Consider the following 20,823-nt stretch of genomic DNA (forward strand, 5'->3'; position numbering starts at 1 on the left):
CTTGAACATTCATTCTCCAAACATGGGAATGCTACTTTTGAACGTTCTGAAACAAGTAGTGACATTTAAAAACATTATACGAACAAAATCGTTTCAGACCAAAAGTTCCATGAACGATATATTAATAACATTTCTCCTTCAAAGCACTCAAAGGGCCGCCATAACGGGCTCCTAATTACACCACTAACGATGATGATAATTCGTCCTGTAAACCCTGATGGTTTTATGAAAGACTTCCCTCTCTGTATACGGGGTCATTTCCCCTCCGCAGGGTTTGAAAGGCTCTAAATGATGGCGAATAATGGAATAATAAAATCACAAAATAATAAAGTGCGTGCATATATCAGTCGCTCCGGAAGGCGCGCGGATCCCCGCGGTTTTCCCGCCATGCAGATGTTAAACGCGCGCGCGGGGTGTTCTGCATGAGAAAGGCGCGCGCAATAAACTCCAGCAGAGCCACAGATTCCTCGTGTTCTCCTTTCACTCCCAGATTAGAGTTAAATAGAGATACACGAACACTGGGAGAGAGGGGACAAAAGTCTATGGAGACTCGAGGAAACAACCTTCTGTTTTCACTTGTCTGAAATAAATAACGAGAGACTCCAAACTACTATCGTTAACGTGAATTGTAATCATATATATATTTATAAATTTATTTGGGCTAATGCATATTATATTAAACGATGGTACATTTTGGATTCAATAACAAAAAAAAAACAAAAAAATTCCAGTGTTTTCCATTTTAATTATTATATATAGTTTGTATTTTATTATAACTTAACATTTTGCATATAATGCATTCTATTATGTTTTATATAATTTATTTATAATGCATTCTCTGGTATTTTAATGCATTGTATGTTTCCGTAATGAAGTGTGTGTGTGTGTGTGTGTGTGATAGAGAGAGAGAGTGTGTGTTACAGTCTCGTTATGCTCCGTTAACAGACATGTGAGACAGAACTAAACATCACAATATACACAGCAAATGGTGTGTGTGTGTGTGTGTGTATTAGCGTTTCCGAAATGAGTTCACAGGTACACACGAGGTGCTCGAGTGTGTGTGTGTAAGGTGTGTGTGTGTGTAAGGTGTGTTGTGTTCATGCTGATGGTGCTTCACACCTGCGCGCGCATCCGCCGAGAATGGGAGTCGATCATCAGTCGATCATGAGCTCTTTGCCTCTCATCATGAGGTGATAACAGAAGATATTACACACTCATTCACGGGGAAACCGACAGAAACCGCGACTTATAATGAGTGTGTATTCTGGCACAAGAGTTTCTGTCTTTTCTTACGCGGAAATCATGCGCGTTAGCCTACTAAAATATCATAATAACCATACAAAATATCATTCATTTACCATGCAGCGGATTTGAACTAAATATTTACATACCATGGTTTAGATCAAAGGGAAATTACATTAAATATATTATAATACTTTAAAGTACCTTTTTTGAATATGGTGATCAAACAAAACCATTGTATTTCCATAAAATACTACATTTTTGGACCAGCTGATAGTATTATATAAATATATATTCTGTTGCATGTTGTGTCAGGTGTAAAAGACAAAAATATGGACTTAACTTTAAAAAAATTGAGGAAACCAGCTGCCTTAAAATGATTAAGTAAACTTTTGTAATGTGGAAAAATGATGTAAAGTGGAATTGTCAAGTTCACATAACTTAATTTTTATCAATTAAGCATTAAGTTTATTTACGTAATCATTTTAAGGCAACGGGTTAACAATTTTTTTTTAAAGTGATCTAAACACTTTTTCCATTGAGTTAACAAATTTAAGCTGTAAAAACATGTGACCAATGTTTCTAAAATGTTAAAAGGCAGTTTTTGTAACCTATTAAGAAAGTTATCTGTTGTTTAAACGCTTTATTTGTTCATGTTGTCTGTTTAATCTGTATTTGATGTGTGTTTTGCAGAGGTTTCTACATCTGAGGCGAGGCGAGTGTGTGATGATTCAGAGGTTTCCAGAAACACTTGTGTTCAGCAGGAACTCACTGATATGCCATTCTCTCGGGTGTCGCAACATGAATGAACTGTGATAATGGAATAATAATGAGGAACAGATGAAGTTAACAGGACAGGATCACTCATTTAATATGCAAACGCTCGCATATTAGCCCTGGAGGAGTCAGACTCTGGTGCGAATCCAAGGCCTTCGTTCTGAACGTCAGTCACACAATCACACAATCTCTTCAACATCTCAGTGGAAAACACAAACCGGTAATGTGAACTCGAGCATTGCTGTTATTGACTCATTTGTGTCTGTATTATACATGCCCTGGTGAACAAAACAAATCTGCTAAGTATACTTGCAGCTAGACTAGTGTACTTCAAGTGTGTTAATGATTAGTTAACTTGAAGTGTGCTAAACTCATTTTGTACAATTTTATAATTAAATTGTAGTAAAGCATAACTTTAAGAGTATTTTTGTGAGCTAAATTGGAACATCTTCACGTATACTTTAAGTATATGCCTGTGTCAGGACTAATTACATGCTTGATTAGTGATATTAAAGTGTACTTTATTTGTTATAAGTACATTACAAATTCATTACGAGTGACTTCGAAATATACAAGCAATTTACCATAAGTGTATTATATTTGAGTGAAAACTATATGCTCAGTAATGCCTTTGGCTTATTCCAAATACTACAAATTGCACACTTTGACTTCAATAACAAATGCACATTAATAAACAAATATTACATATAATTTGTACAATATACTATTGTAAACTATAATGTATTTTGAAAGTACACTTTCAATGCATTGTTACAATGATCATTTTCAGCACACAGTTAAAAATATACCTAAAATATATTTTTAAGTGAAGTGCAAATAAATACACTTTAAAAATTAACAGAATTTTCACTTCAAGTATATTTTCTAAAATATATATTTTTTAGAATAACATATAGAACATTCAACTTTTGAATGTTCTCTGAACGTTACTTTTGAATGTTCTCTGAACGTTACTTTTGAATGTTCTCTGAACGTTACTTTTGAATGTTCTCTGAACGTTACTTTTGAATGTTCTCTCAACGTTACTTTAGAATGTTTTCTGAACGTTACTCTGAACGTTACTTTTGAATGTTCTCTGAATGTTACTTTAGAATGTTCTCTGAACGTTACTTTAGAATGTTCTCTGAACGTTACTTTTGAATGTTCTCTGAACGTTACTTTAGAATGTTCTCTGAATGTTACTTTTGAATGTTCTCTGAATGTTACTTTAGAATGTTCTCCTAATGTTACTTTAGAATGTTCTCTGAACGTTACTTTAGAATGTTCTCTGAACGTTACTTTTGAATGTTCTCTGAATGTTACTTTTGAATGTTCTCTGAACGTTACTTTAGAATGTTCTCTGAATGTTATTTTTGAATGTTCTCTGAATGTTACTTTAGAATGTTCTCTGAACGTTACTTTAGAATGTTCTCTGAATGTTACTTTTGAATGGTCTCTGAACGTTACTTTAGAATGTTCTCTGAACGTTTTCTTTAGAATGTTCTCTCAACGTTACTTTTGAATGTTCTCTGAACGTTACTTTAGAATGTTCTCTGAACGTTACTTTAGAATGTTCTCTGAACGTTACTTTTGAATGTTCTCTGAACGTTACTTTAGAATGTTCTCTGAACGTTTTCTTTATAATGTTCTCTGAACGTTTTCTTTAGAATGTTCTCTCAACGTTACTTTTGAATGGTCTCTGAACGTTACTTTAGAATGTTCTCTGACTGTTACTTTTGAATGTTCTCTCAACGTTATTTTAGAATGTTCTCTGAATGTTACTTTTGAATGGTCTCTGAACATTACTTTAGAATGGTCTCTGAACGTTACTTTAGAATGTTCTCTGAATGTTACTTTTGAATGTTCTCTGAACGTTACTTTTGAATGTTCTCTGAACGTTACTTTAGAATGTTCTCTGAATGTTACTTTTGAATGGTCTCTGAACGTTACTTTAGAATGTTCTCTGAACGTTTTCTTTAGAATGTTCTCTCAACGTTACTTTTGAATGTTCTCTGAACGTTACTTTAGAATGTTCTCTGAACGTTACTTTAGAATGTTCTCTGAATGTTACTTTTGAATGTTCTCTGAACGTTACTTTAGAATGTTCTCTGAACGTTACTTTTGAATGTTCTCTGAACGTTACTTTAGAATGTTCTCTGAACGTTTTCTTTAGAATGTTCTCTCAACGTTACTTTTGAATGTTCTCTCAACGTTACTTTAGAATGTTCTCTGAATGTTACTTTTGAATGGTCTCTGAACGTTACTTTAGAATGTTCTCTGAACGTTACTTTAGAATGTTCTCTGAACGTTACTTTTGAATGGTCTCTGAACGTTACTTTAGAATGTTCTCTGAACGTTACTTTAGAATGTTCTCTGAACGTTTTCTTTAGAATGTTCTCTGAACGTTACTTTTGAATGTTCTCTGAACGTTACTTTAGAATGTTCTCTGAACGTTACTTTAGAATGTTCTCTGAACGTTACTTTTGAATGTTCTCTGAACGTTACTTTTGAATGTTCTCTCAACGTTACTTTTGAATGTTCTCTGAATGTTACTTTTGAATGGTCTCTGAACGTTACTTTAGAATGGTCTCTGAACGCTACTTTTGAATGTTCTCTGAACGTTACTTTAGAATGTTCTCTGAACGTTACTTTTGAATGGTCTCTGAACGTTACTTTAGAATGTTCTCTGAACGTTACTTTTGAATGTTCTCTGAACGTTACTTTTGAATGTTCTCTGTACGTTACTTTTGAATGTTCTCTGAACGTTACTTTAGAATGTTCTCTGAACGTTACTTTTGAATGTTCTCTGAACGTTACTTTAGAATGGTCTCTGAACGTTACTTTTGAATGTTCTCTGAACGTTACTTTAGAATGTTCTCTGAACGTTACTTTTGAATGGTCTCTGAACGTTACTTTAGAATGTTCTCTGAACGTTTTCTTTAGAATGTTCTCTCAACGTTACTTTTGAATGTTCTCTGAACGTTACTTTAGAATGTTCTCTGAACGTTACTTTAGAATGTTCTCTGAACGTTACTTTAGAATGTTCTCTGAACGTTTTCTTTAGAATGTTCTCTGAACGTTACTTTAGAATGTTCTCTGAACGTTACTTTTGAATGTTCTCTGAACGTTACTTTTGAATGTTCTCTCAACGTTACTTTTGAATGTTCTCTGAATGTTACTTTTGAATGGTCTCTGAACGTTACTTTAGAATGGTCTCTGAACGCTACTTTTGAATGTTCTCTGAACGTTACTTTAGAATGTTCTCTGAACGTTACTTTTGAATGGTCTCTGAACGTTACTTTAGAATGTTCTCTGAACGTTACTTTTGAATGTTCTCTGAACGTTACTTTTGAATGTTCTCTGTACGTTACTTTTGAATGTTCTCTGAACGTTACTTTAGAATGTTCTCTGAACGTTACTTTTGAATGTTCTCTGAACGTTTTCTTTTGAATGTTCTCTGAACGTTACTTTAGAATGGTCTCTGAACGTTACTTTTGAATGTTCTCTGAACGTTACTTTAGAATGTTCTCTGAACGTTACTTTTGAATGGTCTCTGAACGTTACTTTAGAATGTTCTCTGAACGTTACTTTTGAATGTTCTCTGAACGTTACTTTTGAATGTTCTCTGAACGTTACTTTAGAATGTTCTCTGAACGTTACTTTTGAATGTTCTCTGAATGTTACTTTTGAATGTTCTCTGAACGTTACTTTTGAATGTTCTCTGAACGTTACTTTAGAATGTTCTCTGAACGTTACTTTAGAATGTTCTCTGAACGTTACTTTAGAATGTTCTCTGAACGTTACTTTAGAATGTTCTCTGACTGTTTTCTTTAGAATGTTCTCTTAACGTTACTTTTGAATGTTCTCTCAACGTTACTTTAGAATGTTCTCTGAACGTTAATTTTGAATGTTCTCTGAATGTTACTTTTGAATGTTCTCTGAACGTTACTTTTGAATGTTCTCTGAACGTTACTTTAGAATGTTCTCTGAACGTTACTTTAGAATGTTCTCTGAACGTTACTTTAGAATGTTCTCTGAACGTTACTTTAGAATGTTCTCTGACTGTTTTCTTTAGAATGTTCTCTCAACGTTACTTTTGAATGTTCTCTCAACGTTACTTTAGAATGTTCTCTGAATGTTACTTTTGAATGGTCTCTGAACGTTACTTTAGAATGGTCTCTGAACGTTACTTTAGAATGTTCTCTAAACGTTACTTTAGAATGTTCTCTGAACGTTTTCTTTAGAATGTTCTCTGAACGTTACTTTTGAATGTTCTCTGAACGTTACTTTTGAATGTTCTCTGAACGTTACTTTAGAATGTTCTCTGAACGTTACCTTTGAATGCTCTCTGAACGTTCTGAAACATGAAGTAACATAAGACGTCACACGAATGTCCAACTGAAACTGTGAACTGGGAATGAATGATTAATGAATTTACTGTCCCAGCCAAAGTACGAACTGAGCGATTGAAGATTCACCAGATTATTCCAGTATTTGCATTGATGCCTTTTTGAACTGCATCACAGATTCTCCAAATTAACTTTTACACAAATCTCATTTCAGTATCAACTTTGTCCCAGATGTTTTTCCTGGAATTCTCTGTGAGAAATAAAGGCAGACCCAACGGAGTCAATAGTTATAAGAGTAGATATAAGATAATATATAATGAGATAAAGAGCAGTAAATGTGTCACTGTTCTGTTCTGTCTGAGTGTTGTTGTCACTGATCACATGTCTTCCTTTGTTCTGTTTTCCCGTCACTTCTTGGTTTCCACGGTAACTGTCATTTAGTTCATCTGTCACACCTGTTTCCTCGTTAGTCTTGTCAGCTGTGTCTTGTTTCCCTGATCAGTTCTCCCATGTATATAAGCCCAGTGTTTTCAGTCTGTTAGTTGTCTGTCGTTGTTGCTACATGCGTGGTTGTTCTGTTCTAGTTGCTGTTCCTGTTCCCTGAGAAACCTGTCCATGTAATATCTTGTTTGTTTAAATAAACACTGCTGCAACTGAGATCCCGCTTCTGAGCCTGCTTCAACCAGCCCGTGACAAAATGAGTGTAGAGTGTGCAGATCCAGGGTTATTATCGGGACTAAAACTTATAAAAAAGCACAACAAAATTACTAAAACATTTAGTTTAATTTGAAGAACTACAACTAAATAAACTACATATAAACATATAAATAAACTAATATGTATATAAACTAATACAATTAAAAAATAAAAACTCAAAACTGTAACACATCAATGGTTTGAGACACATTTGAGGCATTACTGAGATCTCCTCTGAACTGATTGTCGTGATCTGCAGATATCTGACCGCTGAATGCCGCCACTGACCACAGTAAAGCCATGGAATAATCTTATTATTTACACATTTCAGGGAGCTGAATTTTTTTTACATTTTTTCAATTTTACAGGCAGTTTAATGGTGATCATGTGATTAACACACAGCCGTTGAAAAGTAAGATTTTGAATGTTTTCTGCTCACCAAGGCTGAATTATTTTATTAAAAATATTAAAAAAATAGTGATATTGTTAAATATTATTCCAGTGTAAATCATCTGTTTTCTATGTGAATATACAGTAAAGTGTAATTTATTCCTGTGATCAAAGCTGAATGTTCAGCATCATTACTCCAGTCTTCAGTGTCACATGATCCTTCAGAAATCACTCTAATATGATGATTTGATGATCAAGAAACATTTATGATTATTATCAGTGTTGAACACAGTGTACAATTTTTTTCCAGGATTCTTTGATGAATAGAAATTTCACCATTTATTTGAAACAGAATCTTTTGTAACATTATAAATGTCTTTGCTGTGACTTTTGATCAATTTAATTCATCCTTGATAAGTAAAAGTATTGATTTCTATGATTTCTATAATTTCTTTCCCCCAAAAAATAAAACTTCTTACTGACCCCAAACTTTTGAACGGTAGCGTTTAATGTTACAAAAGCTTCTATTTCAGATAAATGCTGTTCTTTTGAACTTTCTATTCATCAAATAATCCTGAAATAAAAATGTAAATAACTGTTTTCAACACTGATAATAATCATAAATGTTTCTTGAGCATCAGATCCTCATATTAGAGTGATTTCTGAAGGATCATGTGACACTGAAGACTGGAGTAATGATGCTGAACATTCAGATCACAGGAATAAATTACACTTTACTGTATATTCACATAGAGAACAGATGATTTACATTACAATAATATTTCACAATATTACACAATATTATAGTTTTGTTTTTTGTGTATTTTTAACCAAATAAATGCAGCCTTGGTGAGCAGAAGAGACTTCTTATCGATCCAAAACCTTTGATTGGTAGTGTATATCAGTATTTTTTTGCATGTATAGTGTTTCAGTCCAGATGTGTGTTTAAGATGTGTGTTATCATTCAAAAGGAACACAATATAAATACACTGAATATAAATACATAACAGTAGAAAAATCATTCCCCAGCACAAGCTAGACGTCAGTAAATGTTCTTGATGTTGTTATTCAGTACTGGTATTGTGTTCAGACAGTGACCCGACACTGGAAACGAGACCCGAATCTGAGTCCGAGACGGTCGACATCTCCTCGAACTTCTGAACCACGGCCCTCACGGACCCGAACGACAGGCCCCGCCTCCAGCGCCCAGACCCCGCCCCTCTTGGACCCCGATAGGTGGAGCTGGAGCTGAGAAACACGTGATTGGGCGGCGGCAGGCCGGGGCGGAGCTTGAGTCTTCCCTGGCCTAATTGGAGAGCAGGACGAAGAGGAACACTAAAGTGGGAGGGGACAGCGGCAAGAAACTCTTGAGTGACAGGATTGTGGAAGGTGATTGAAGCTCCGCCCACATTGAGAAACACGCCCACTGTCTTCAGCTGAGGAGGAATAAAGGGGAGGAGCTCACGCCGTCCGTCAAACACCGCATGAAACTCTAGGCCACGCCTCTCCAACCACCAGCCATGCCCATCACATGATGATATCACACCTGAGGAAAGAGCCAATCACACTTATATGAATCATAACAGCACAATGCCTCATCCTTCCCTCGCGTTTTGTAACACATCTTTCCCTCTCGGGTCAAAATGACCCGAAGCCCTAAAATTATACTTTTTTTTTTGTCCAGAAAGATCATTTTATTTCATTTTGATAATTGTTTTTTTTTTTCTATTTTTTAATGCAATATTTTTGGAGTTTTTAAAAATATTATTTACCTTTAAATTACTAGATTTAATCAATAAATAATAAATAAATAGTAGTTTTAGCACATTCCCCACATTCTTTCAACTTGAATTCAAAATAACTCACAATTTCAGGCCTAAACCTTTTAATTCAGCTCAAAATATCTTACATTGTGTGTCTTTGCAGACCTCTTGTGGAAAAATAATAATATAACATGATATTTCATGACTCTAGATGGCCTTATATCTCTATATGGAGCAAATGAGCTGTTCCTCTGGGTCCTAAAGTCAGTTTCTCTTCAGTGTGCATTCAGATACACATGTAGACTTTATAAAATCATTTTTTGGTAAAGTTTTAGCAGTTTAAGTTTGAATTTTGAGCATTTTTAGGTTTTTCTATGTGTACTGAAGCATTCCTCGCATTCATTCATTCTTAAGGGGGTCAAACTGACCAGCGATTGACCACAAAACTCCTCGAATCCATTAAAAAAAATTTTGTTTTGTGTATTCGTGGTTCAAGTGCGACAAAAGTCCTGGGGTCTTGGACCCCTCTGATGAACAAAAATCCGTGTCAAAATGACCCGAGGGAAGGAGGAGTAGAAGAGCAAGGCCTACATTTGTTTTATTTAGCAAAATATCTCTGCATATACATGAGCAGCGTCTCCTCTCTCACCGATCCTATAGAGGGCGCTGTTGCAGACGTCGATCTCCCAGTAATACTGTCCTCTGGAGATGCTCACGCTCCCGCACACCTGAGGCAGTGGAGGCGGGTCATTCCTCTCATCCTCACAGCACACCTGACCCGTGACGCTTACAGAGAGGGCGGAGCCTGAGAGGCGAAGCAGCGAATCAGAGCTCGACGAATCCAGAGCGAACACCAGACCTGCAGACATCAGTTACACAGATATATGAGAGAAGACTGTGGAAGTGCATTTACACATGCACACAGGAAAAATAATCATGCGCTTATAAATCATAATTATAGCATAAAATGTCATAATATATGACAATATGTCAATATTTCAATTCTGGTTTAATAGGTCATATTTATGACATAGGTTAAAATTATAACTTAAAAATTTGTAATTCATTATAGCAAAATGTAAAACTTACGAGAAAACTTTCTTTTATCTTATCTTAGCATATCATAATTCTGATTTAGTATGTCATAATTTTGACTTTGCGCCCCCTGTAGGCCATGATCAGCGACTAATCAACGTCAAGCTTAAAGAAGTGTGCAGTATGTAGTGTGCAGTATGCAGTGTGTAGTATGCAGTGTATAGTGTGCACTATGCAGTGTGTAGTGTGCAGTAAGCAGTGCAATATGTAGTGTGTAGTATGCAGTTTGTAGTGTGTATTGTACTGCACTGTGTATTGTGTATTGTACTGCACTGCACTGTGTATTGTGCAGTGTGTAGTGTGCAGTATGCAGTTTGTAGTGTGCAGTGTGTAGTGTGCAGTAAGCAGTATGTTGTGTGCACTATTAAGTGTGTAGTGTGCAGTTTGCAGTGTGGAGTATGCAGTAAGCAGTTGTAGTGTGCACTATTCAGTGTGCAGTGTGCAGTAATTGTAAAATGTTGTGTGCAGTATGCAGTGTGTCGTGTGCACTATTAAGTGTGTAGTGTGCAGTAATAGTGTAATATGTAGTGAGTAGTATGCAGTTTGTAGTGTGTAGTGTGCAGTTTGCAGTGTGGAGTATGCAGTAATGTGCAGTATGCAGTGTGTAGTGTGCAGTAGTGTGCAGTATGCAGTGTGTAGTATGCAGCGTGTAGTGTGTAGTGTGCAGTATGCAGTGTGTAGTGTGCAGTGTGTAGTGTACAGTATGCAGTGTGTAGTGTGCAGTATGCAGTGTGCAGTATGCAGTAGTGTGCAGTGTGTAGTGTGCAGTATGCAGTAGTGTGCAGTGTGCAGTATGCAGTGTGTAATGTGCAGTATGCAGTAGTGTGTAGTGTGCAGTAGTGTGTAGTGTGCAGTGTGTAGTGTACAGTATGCAGTGTGTAATGTGCAGTATGCAGTAGTGTGTAGTGTGCAGTAGTGTGTAGTGTGCAGTGTGTAGTGTACAGTATGCAGTGTGTAGTGTACAGTATGCAGTGTGTAGTGTGCAGTGTGTAGTGTGCAGTATGCAGTGTGCAGTATGCAGTAGTGTGCAGTAGTGTGTAGTGTGCAGTGTGTAGTGTTCAGTATGCAGTAGTGTGCATTGTGTAGTGTGCAGTATGCAGTGTGTAGTGTGCAGTAGTGTGCAGTAGTGTGTAGTGTGCAGTGTGTAGTGTTCAGTATGCAGTAGTGTGTAGTGTGTAGTGTGCAGTATGCAGTAGTGTGTAGTGTGTAGTGTGCAGTATGCAGTAGTGTGCAGTAGTGTGTAGTGTGCAGTGTGTAGTGTTCAGTATGCAGTAGTGTGCAGTGTGTAGTGTGCAGTATGCAGTAGTGTGTAGTGTGCAGTGTGTAGTGTGCAGTAGTGTGTAGTGTGCCGTGTGTAGTATGCAGTAGTGTGCAGTAGTGTGTAGTGTACAGTATGCAGTGTGTAGTGTACAGTATGCAGTGTGTAGTGTGCAGTGTGTAGTGTGCAGTATGCAGTGTGCAGTATGCAGTAGTGTGCAGTAGTGTGTAGTGTGCAGTGTGTAGTGTTCAGTATGCAGTAGTGTGCATTGTGTAGTGTGCAGTATGCAGTGTGTAGTGTGCAGTAGTGTGCAGTAGTGTGTAGTGTGCAGTGTGTAGTGTTCAGTATGCAGTAGTGTGTAGTGTGTAGTGTGCAGTATGCAGTAGTGTGTAGTGTGTAATGTGCAGTATGCAGTAGTGTGCAGTAGTGTGTAGTGTGCAGTGTGTAGTGTTCAGTATGCAGTAGTGTGCAGTGTGTAGTGTGCAGTATGCAGTAGTGTGTAGTGTGCAGTGTGTAGTGTGCAGTAGTGTGTAGTGTGCCGTGTGTAGTATGCAGTAGTGTGCAGTAGTGTGTAGTGTGCAGTATGCAGTAGTGTGTAGTGTGCAGTAGTGTGCAGTGTGTAGTGTGCAGTATGCAGTAGTGTGTAGTGTGCAGTATGCAGTAGTGTGCAGTGTGTAGTGTGCAGTATGCAGTAGTGTGTAGTGTGCAGTAGTGTAGTGTGCAGTAGTGTGTAGTGTGCAGCAGGGGCGATTCTAGGATTTTCATTTTAGGGGGGCTCAGCCCCCAATGAGGGTATGATTTAAAAAAAAAAAAAAAAAGTTAGTTTATGGTCTAATGCGCATTATTAACTAGTTTCATTCATTCATCCAGTAACATGCATATGGCAGGGTTTTATAATCACTGAGGTCCCGAATGTGAGGTATTTAGGGGGGTTCGGGGGCATGCTCCCCCGAGAAAATTTTGATTTCTCTGATCTACATATGTGCATTTTAAGATGTTTTGAAGGCCAAAAAAATTGGATAACAACAGCTTTAAAACCATGTGCGGGTAGCTGTTTATTTTCCACACTTCATCAGCATCACACTCTTTTTCTCTTTGTTTTTATCTTGCTCTGTCTTTTCCCCTCCTAAAGCTGAGCTTTGACTGATATAGGCTTTTCATTTTTGTCTGTCAGTGAAGAAAGTAAACATAGGGTCAACTGATAGGTTGATTTATGAATCATTTTCTCAGACAAAGTGTAGAAAATCCTGCTGTGATCCGATTGGCTGACTGAGTCTTGATAAAGAGCACCTGTGGCCCCTTACTAATTATGTTTCAGTCTCTTCTTGTTTGAACTAAAAGCTGTTGTTCAGACATGGCTTGTGTGGAATTGTTGCGTTGTTGACCATGTAAGTTTCCTTTTTGATTTGTTGTAGTTTAAATGATTGTTTGATATGGTATATTGAATTCTAGTTATGTTTAGTAGCTCTTTAATGTTATACTCATTTGATTGTTAAAGCTGATTTCAGATGTATGATTTAAGATTCGCTATTGTGTTTGTATTTATTAATGGTTTTGTTTATGGGTTTTAGAAACCAACAATTACCATCACTGCCATCTGTGAAATGTCTACTCCTATGTCACCACAAATAAACTGGGAAAAGTACTTGATGACTGAATGAGTTTTAATGGACCCACCATTCCAGTAGCAACAGCCAAATCAGCCTAGTATTTCTGCTAAATTTCTACATGGTCCTTCGAGCCGGAGAGGCAACTGGAATGGAGACTGAGGATGACTGTGTGAAACCTAAACGTTCATCAAGGATTGTAAAACCTCCAAGATGGCACAAAGATTATATGATGACTCAGTTAAATCCTTCAATGCATCCAGCTGGACAATTGTCACACCAGCCAGAAGATTTGAGCCATTTGGTTGCATCACAAGGAGCTTCCATTACTGCTACTCAGAATGAGGTGAAGTCTTTGTCTGAGGAGATTAAACAAATGAAAGGAATGTTGTTGGATGTGGGACACATGATGAAGGATATGCAAAGGAAAAGAAGTTCTTCATTTTCTACTGGTTCTGAATGCAGTTCTATTCAAGAATCCCCTGTTCATATCCCCATACAAGCAAACCAGCAAGATGAGATGAATGCCAGAGATTCTATTGTGGATGAGTTGAGTGAATGTATGCGACGACATCAAACCAAGCAGGATAATGTGCTTTCTACACCACCAAAAGTTCAGAGACAAAATACTTTGCCCTCATCTCAGTATGTGCCACCTACCTCTTCAATGCCTACTTCTACAGCAGCCATCACTAGAGGGCCATCAGAGAGACAACACCAGCAGCTTTCTGATCCATGTCCGCCTATTAGGCTTTCAGTTCCACTCCCAGATAACCTCAGGTCACAACCTTTAATGCATCCAAATGTAATGGGTGAAGGCTTAACTCAGCAACAGCGTAATGGTCTTTCATCTTCAGTCAGTCATCATCAAATGAATCCCAGTTTTTATCCCAGTGATCAACAAGTAGGAAGGGACCAAAGCCTTTGGCCACCTGATCAAATGCAGGGAAATGCATTTTGTATGCCCGGTCTTCCGTGGATGCCTCCAAGTTGGCCAGCCTTCCCTCCAAATGGAGGATTTTTAAGGCCTCCATATCTACCTGATTTTTCGTATCCAGTATTATATCCAGCTCATATCCAGAATGTTCCGCCAGTTCCTTCAAGGGTTGCAACATTGCCTCCTAGAGATTTATCAGCTGGATTTACTTATGCTTCTCTTGGTCATTCACATCAAACTTCTTTAGAACAGCAGACAACTAGAACTGTACCGCAGCAAGATAATCCTTCCATTATGCACTATCAGAATCCTTTGATACCCAGAGTTATAACCACTGCATCAGCACCTCAGGGGCAGCAAAGAGATGTAAATCCAATAACTGCACTTTCCCCAATTGGAATGCGAATGATGGTACCTAACCAGCATATGTCTATTCATTCACCCGTGAATGTGCCCCACGCAAGTATGACAGCTCTACATTCCTCCAGGTCAGCCCGTATTGAAAGACTTTCATTTCCATATTTGAAGAGTGATGACCCCCAAGAGTTTGCCATGCTGAATATGGCTTTAAAGAATTTGTTACCCTCAGAGGAAACTGAGCAATACAAGTATCATATTCTTCTTGATCATTTGAAGTTGGAGGCAGCTCGACTTCTGGCCTTGGCTTATGCCCATCATTCCCAGCCTTATACTACTGCCTTAAAAGCTCTTCAGAAAAGATATGGGCAACCCCACCAGTTGGTGCTGCGAGAGATTGCTACAATTAAGAACTTACCCGCTGTACGTTCAGGAGATTCTGTTGGATTCGGCGACTTTGCTGTACGAGTTCAAGCTCTTGTGGGAATGCTTCAATCCTGGGATCATGAAGAAGGAGCAAAGGAATTATCTTGTGCATCACTGCCATCTGTGAAATGTCTACTCCTATGTCACCACAAATAAACTGGGAAAAGTACTTGATGACTGAATGAGTTTTAATGGACCCACCATTCCAGTAGCAACAGCCAAATCAGCCTAGTATTTCTGCTAAATTTCTACATGGTCCTTCGAGCCGGAGCCGAACCAGCGACCTAAGGATCCAGAACAAGCAGCTATTTATGAGAAAGAAATTCAGAAACTCATTGAAGCTGGATGTGTTAAGAAACTGAAGTTAAATGAGATTAATCTCAGTGACGAATCTTGGTATATTCCCCACCATCTTGTGGAACATAATGGCAAGCATCGTGTGGTATTTAACTGTTCCTATCAGTATCACGGAGAGAGTTTGAATGCCTATTTGTTACCTGGACCGGTTCTAGGCCCTACCTTGATTGGAGTTTTACTTCGGTTTAGAGAACATCAAGTTGCGATAAGTGGAGACATTAGATCAATGTTCCATCAAGTTTGTCTCCTGGCTTCTGATTCTCCTTTGCTACGCTTCTTGTGGCGAAATATGAGAAGAAATGATCCAGTCGATGTCTATGAATGGCAGGTCTTGCCTTTTGGTGCTACATGTAGCCCTTGTTGTGCCATATATGCTCTCCAGAAATGTGTTCAAAACCTTCCTGTTGAATTTCAAGATGTGCAGTCTTCTGTCTTGCATTCCTTTTATGTGGATAATTGCCTACAAAGTTTTCCAACTACTAAAGAGGCCAAGGAGATGCTTATGAAATTGCGTTCTTCCTTGGCTGAAGGAGGTTTTGAGATTCGACAGTGGGCCAGTAACCATGTCTCTGTGACTGACCACTTACCAGCCGAAGCTCGTTCAGTAGATACTGACCTGTGGTTAAGTCATGACTGCACAGATCCATGCGAGGGAACTCTTGGATTAAGTTGGCATTGCTCGCAGGATACTTTGAGCTACAAGCACCGTCTAGTGGAGTATACTGTCCTAACTTTGCGAGTTGTATATCGTATACTTGCTCGTCAATATGACCCTCTGGGTTTTATCATTCCATTCACGACACGTGCTAAAGTTCTTCTGCAACAATTATGGATGAAACCTAACAGAGGATGGGATAATCCAGATATCCCGGAGGGGATCAAGGCAGCTTGGAAGGCATGGGAAGGAGAGTTGCCAGATTTGGTCAAGCTCCAAGTACCTCGATGGTATGGTCCAAGAACGAACTGGGAAGATCCAGTCATTAGAGAGCTTCACATCTTCTGCGACGCATCCGAAAAGGCCTATGGTTCAGTTGCCTATTTGCGTCTGGTAAACGGATATGGTGAGATTTCTATATCTCTGGTTATGGCTCGTTCAAGGGTAGCACCGAAGAAGACCATTTCTATTCCTCGTTTGGAACTGTGTGCTGCTCTGACCGGGGCTCAGCTGGCAAATCTGTTGCAAAGGGAACTCACCTTGGATGTTGAAAAGGTGACACTTTGGTCTGATTCCACAACTGTGTTGACCTGGATCCAGTCCGAATCCTGCCGGTACAAGATCTTTGTGGCAAACCGCATTACGGAGATTCTTGAGTATACTAGACCGGATCAGTGGAGATATGTTGACACTGTAAGTAATCCAGCAGATGACATCACTCGAGGCAAGAGACTTGATCAATTGTCCGCAACTAGTTCTTGGTTTCAAGGACCTCCCTTTCTATATTTGCCCCATCAGCAATGGCCAAAATCTCCAGCCTTAAGAACAGAGGAGGTTGGGACAGAGCTGAGAAAACCTTTGTTTTGTGGACTTAATCAAGCATCAGGAAACTCTCTAAAGTATGATGCATCTCAATTCAATACCTGGTCAGAGTTGATTGCAGCAACTGTTGAGAACCTCTCTTTGGACTTAAGAGCTGAGACTAAACCTTCTCAAACACAAGCAGAATTATGTATTTTGCGTCAAGCCCAGATGGAAGATTTTCCTGAGGAATATAAACTGCTTAAAGATGGTCATGGAGCTCCCTCACACAGCCGTTTAGTTGGTTTGGCACCAGAGTATGATCCCGTTACAGAGCTGATAAGAGTGGGTGGAAGACTTCGTCAGAGCGAGGATTTGGATCTTGAAGCTATTAATCCAATTGTTTTAGATCCTGAGAATCATGTTACCAAACTTTTGGTTGCTGATTATGACTCCACTCTGTGCCATCCAGGACCACAAAGAGTGTTCGCTCAGCTTCGTCGGAAATACTGGGTTCTGAGAGGGCGACAGTTGATAAAGAAGATCCAGAGATCATGTCTTGAATGTAGGAAGTGGAAAGGTGTGCCTTCAGTTCCTAGAATGGCTGATCTACCAGTTTCCAGACTTCGCCTGTATAAGCCCCCCTTTTGGTCGACAGGTATGGATTGTTTTGGGCCTTTAACCGTCAAAGTAGGTCGCCGACATGAGAAGAGGTGGGGCATTATATTCAAATGCCAGACGACACGGTGTCTTCATTTAGAACTCCTCTCTGGTATGGATACTGACAGTTTCCTCTTGGCTCTTCGAAGATTTGCAGCCCGTAGAGGTAGGCCCTATGAAATATTATCTGATCAAGGAACTAATTTCAAGGGAGGAGAAAGAGAACTCCGGGAGGCATTTTCACAGCTTGGTCCCTCTTTCCAAGAGATACTTGCCCAACAGCAAATTAAATTCTCATTCAATCCGCCATATTCTCCCCATTTTGGAGGTACTTGGGAGAGAGAGATACGGTCTGTTAAGACGGCATTACGAGTAGTTTTGGGAATACAAGTAGTCTCAGAGGAAGTTTTGTATACAGTGCTCGTTGAAATTGAGGAGTTGTTAAACTCAAAACCTCTCGGCTATGTATCTTCAGATCTTTCAGACCCTGATCCAATCACACCAAATATCCTACTGATGGGGCGGCGAGATGCATCTCTTCCTCAAGTGATGTATGCAGATTCAGAACTACTTACCCGTAGAAAGTGGAGACACAGCCAAGTTCTTGCGGATCGATTCTGGGTCAGTTTTGTTCGAGATTATCTTCCAAGTCTTCAGACTCGTCAAAAGTGGGAACTTGATGGTAATCCTATTGCTCCTTCTGCCATCGTCATGATTGTGGAACCTCAGCTTCCTCGGGGACACTGGCCTATAGGGACTGTCAGTAAGATTTTGCCAAGTTCTGATGGAAGAGTGAGAGTTGCTGAGATTTTCAGCAAAGGGAAATATTTAATTCGTCCAGTCAGCCGTCTGATTGTTCTTCCTGAATTAACTGATTCTGATAATTCAACCACATGAACTTTCTGTAAATGCAAATATGTTAACATATTTGGGGGCGGCTGTAGAAAATCCTGCTGTGATCCGATTGGCTGACTGAGTCTTGATAAAGAGCACCTGTGGCCCCTTACTAATTATGTTTCAGTCTCTTCTTGTTTGAACTAAAAGCTGTTGTTCAGACATGGCTTGTGTGGAATTGTTGCGTTGTTGACCATGTAAGTTTCCTTTTTGATTTGTTGTAGTTTAAATGATTGTTTGATATGGTATATTGAATTCTAGTTATGTTTAGTAGCTCTTTAATGTTATACTCATTTGATTGTTAAAGCTGATTTCAGATGTATGATTTAAGATTCGCTATTGTGTTTGTATTTATTAATGGTTTTGTTTATGGGTTTTAGAAACCAACAATTACCATCACTGCCATCTGTGAAATGTCTACTCCTATGTCACCACAAATAAACTGGGAAAAGTACTTGATGACTGAATGAGTTTTAATGGACCCACCATTCCAGTAGCAACAGCCAAATCAGCCTAGTATTTCTGCTAAATTTCTACACAAAGCTACCAGGAAAGCTAGGTAACTAAGTTTATTAAATTCATTCACAATATGTACACATTCATTATTGATCTAGGCCTAATACATGGCCGTAGACAGGGCTTTATAATCAAAGAGGTCATAAATTTGAGGTTGTTATGGGGTTAAACATTTTTATTTCTCTGATATGTGCATTTCAAGACGTTTGAAGGCCAAAAAAGGATAAGAAATAGATTTAAAACCTGCTCTCTCCTCATCTCCATCACTCTGTCTTTTTCTCTCAGTCTCCTGATCTTGCCCTGTCTCTTCCCCTCCTAAAGCTGAACTTTTTTTAATTTACTGAAGGCTACAAATTGTATTATATTAATTCTCAACATGTACACATGCATTATTAATCTTGTGCCTATGAAAACGGCTTTGTTAATGTTTCTTGTCCCCTCACAATGACATAATTACACGTTATATAGGCCTATTTTCAGCTCAAAATGGCGAAATTAGACAAAAGTTTATTAGTTTTCTAATTATTTTTGTCATTCGTTTAACATTTATGACCTAAAAAACTGTCAAATATAAAATGTTTAGTTTAGCTACTTACATCTTCTTAACTCGCACTTGACCGTAAACTGAAGCGTCAGTCGTGCTGCTAAAATTCCATGTAAAATTCGCGCTCAGCAGCTTCTGTGAACATAAAGCCCGCCTACTTTGATTTGATTGGTCATCTCAAATATTCTGACATTGACGAGAAGTGAAAGACCAATGAGGCTCAGATGAACAAACACACACACGCGCGCGCGCCTCTGTTTCTGACCTGCGCTCTGCTGCGGACTGAAGATGAAGAACATTATTTAACCTTGTCAAAGACAAAAAAATATATAATTTTTAGAATAACAACATTTCTTACTCCAAGTTTTAGGGGTGCTGAGCTCCTTTTTAGGGGTGCTGAAGCACCCCTAAAAAGGGGCTAGCCTCGCCCATGGTGTGCAGTATGCAGTAGTGTGTAGTGTGCAGTGTGTAGTGTGCAGTAGTGTGTAGTGTGCAGTAGTGTAGTGTGCAGTAGTGTGTAGTGTGCAGTATGAACAGTCTACCTGTAACTGATCTCTCCATTTCCTCTTCAGAAAGATCTACACTGCCATCTAAAGGACAGAAAACAATAAGAGAAAGAACAAAATGAATAAATGAACTGATTCAAAATACTAAATGATTAAGACAAAGATTGAGGGAACCTGTGTTTTTACCACAGTTAGGGGGTGTTTTTATGCAGTAACAAGTAACTCAAGTCATTTTAGTAATAATCCATTGATACAAATATTTTCCAATATATTATCATGATAATATTGTCCATGTCTTGAGAATAATGTACGTAGCTACTGTTTTCACACTCACCCGTTTCCTCACTCGCTTTAGGGTCAGGGGTCACTGTGGGGTCAAAGGGCAGACAGGTCAAAGCAGATGACCAATCAAAGCAGGGCAGCTCGACACTGTGACGACAGTTCGAACACAGAACGGCACAGATTGGACGAGAGGCAGAGGCCACGCCCCTGACCACGCCCCCACCCAGCCCCGGCCCCGCCCCCTCGGCCAGGCAGCGCGCGCACAGTGTGTGAGAACATGGCAGAATCAACGCGACGTCAAACACGCGACGACATGACGCACAGCAACGCGACGCGTCATCTCCGAAAACACAGGCCATCAGAGAACAACAACACTAACACTAAATCCAGATCCAGATGATAAGAGATAAAACACAACATCTGCACGCGCTGCTGCTGCTGGTATAAGAGAGAGAGAGAGAGAGAGAGAGAGAGAGAGAGAGAGAGAGAGAGAGAGAGAGAGAGACGCTTTCCTTTATCAGCCTCTCCATTGCTTGTGGTCGCCATGGTGACCAGCCCTGCACCCCATAAACACACAGACAGAGACACTCTAAAAGAGAGATTCACATTTATTATACAGCGTGTTAATTATTGCTTTGAAACAGATTATTCTGAATTTGATTTAAATATGCAACCCGATGTGAGTCTGAATTTGACTCATAAATCATTGCA

General features: G+C 38.9%; 1 protein-coding gene across 1 annotated transcript; it reads right to left on the reverse strand.

The window, feature by feature from the left end:
* Positions 1–8,371: 8,371 nt before the first annotated feature.
* Positions 8,372–20,577, reverse strand: LOC307167449 (uncharacterized protein). The gene is made up of 4 exons (XM_079886570.1): positions 20,165–20,577; positions 19,867–19,914; positions 9,867–10,076; positions 8,372–9,000 (listed from the first exon to the last, which is right to left on the reverse strand). Exons 1-4 carry the CDS (start codon positions 20,469–20,471, stop codon positions 8,519–8,521), a joined length of 1,047 nt encoding a protein of 348 aa, XP_079742696.1. The 5' UTR covers positions 20,472–20,577; the 3' UTR covers positions 8,372–8,518.
* Positions 20,578–20,823: the final 246 nt, after the last annotated feature.

This window comes from Squalius cephalus, assembly GCF_949319135.1.
Source record: "Squalius cephalus genome assembly, chromosome: 11".
Lineage (NCBI taxonomy): Eukaryota > Metazoa > Chordata > Actinopteri > Cypriniformes > Leuciscidae > Squalius > Squalius cephalus.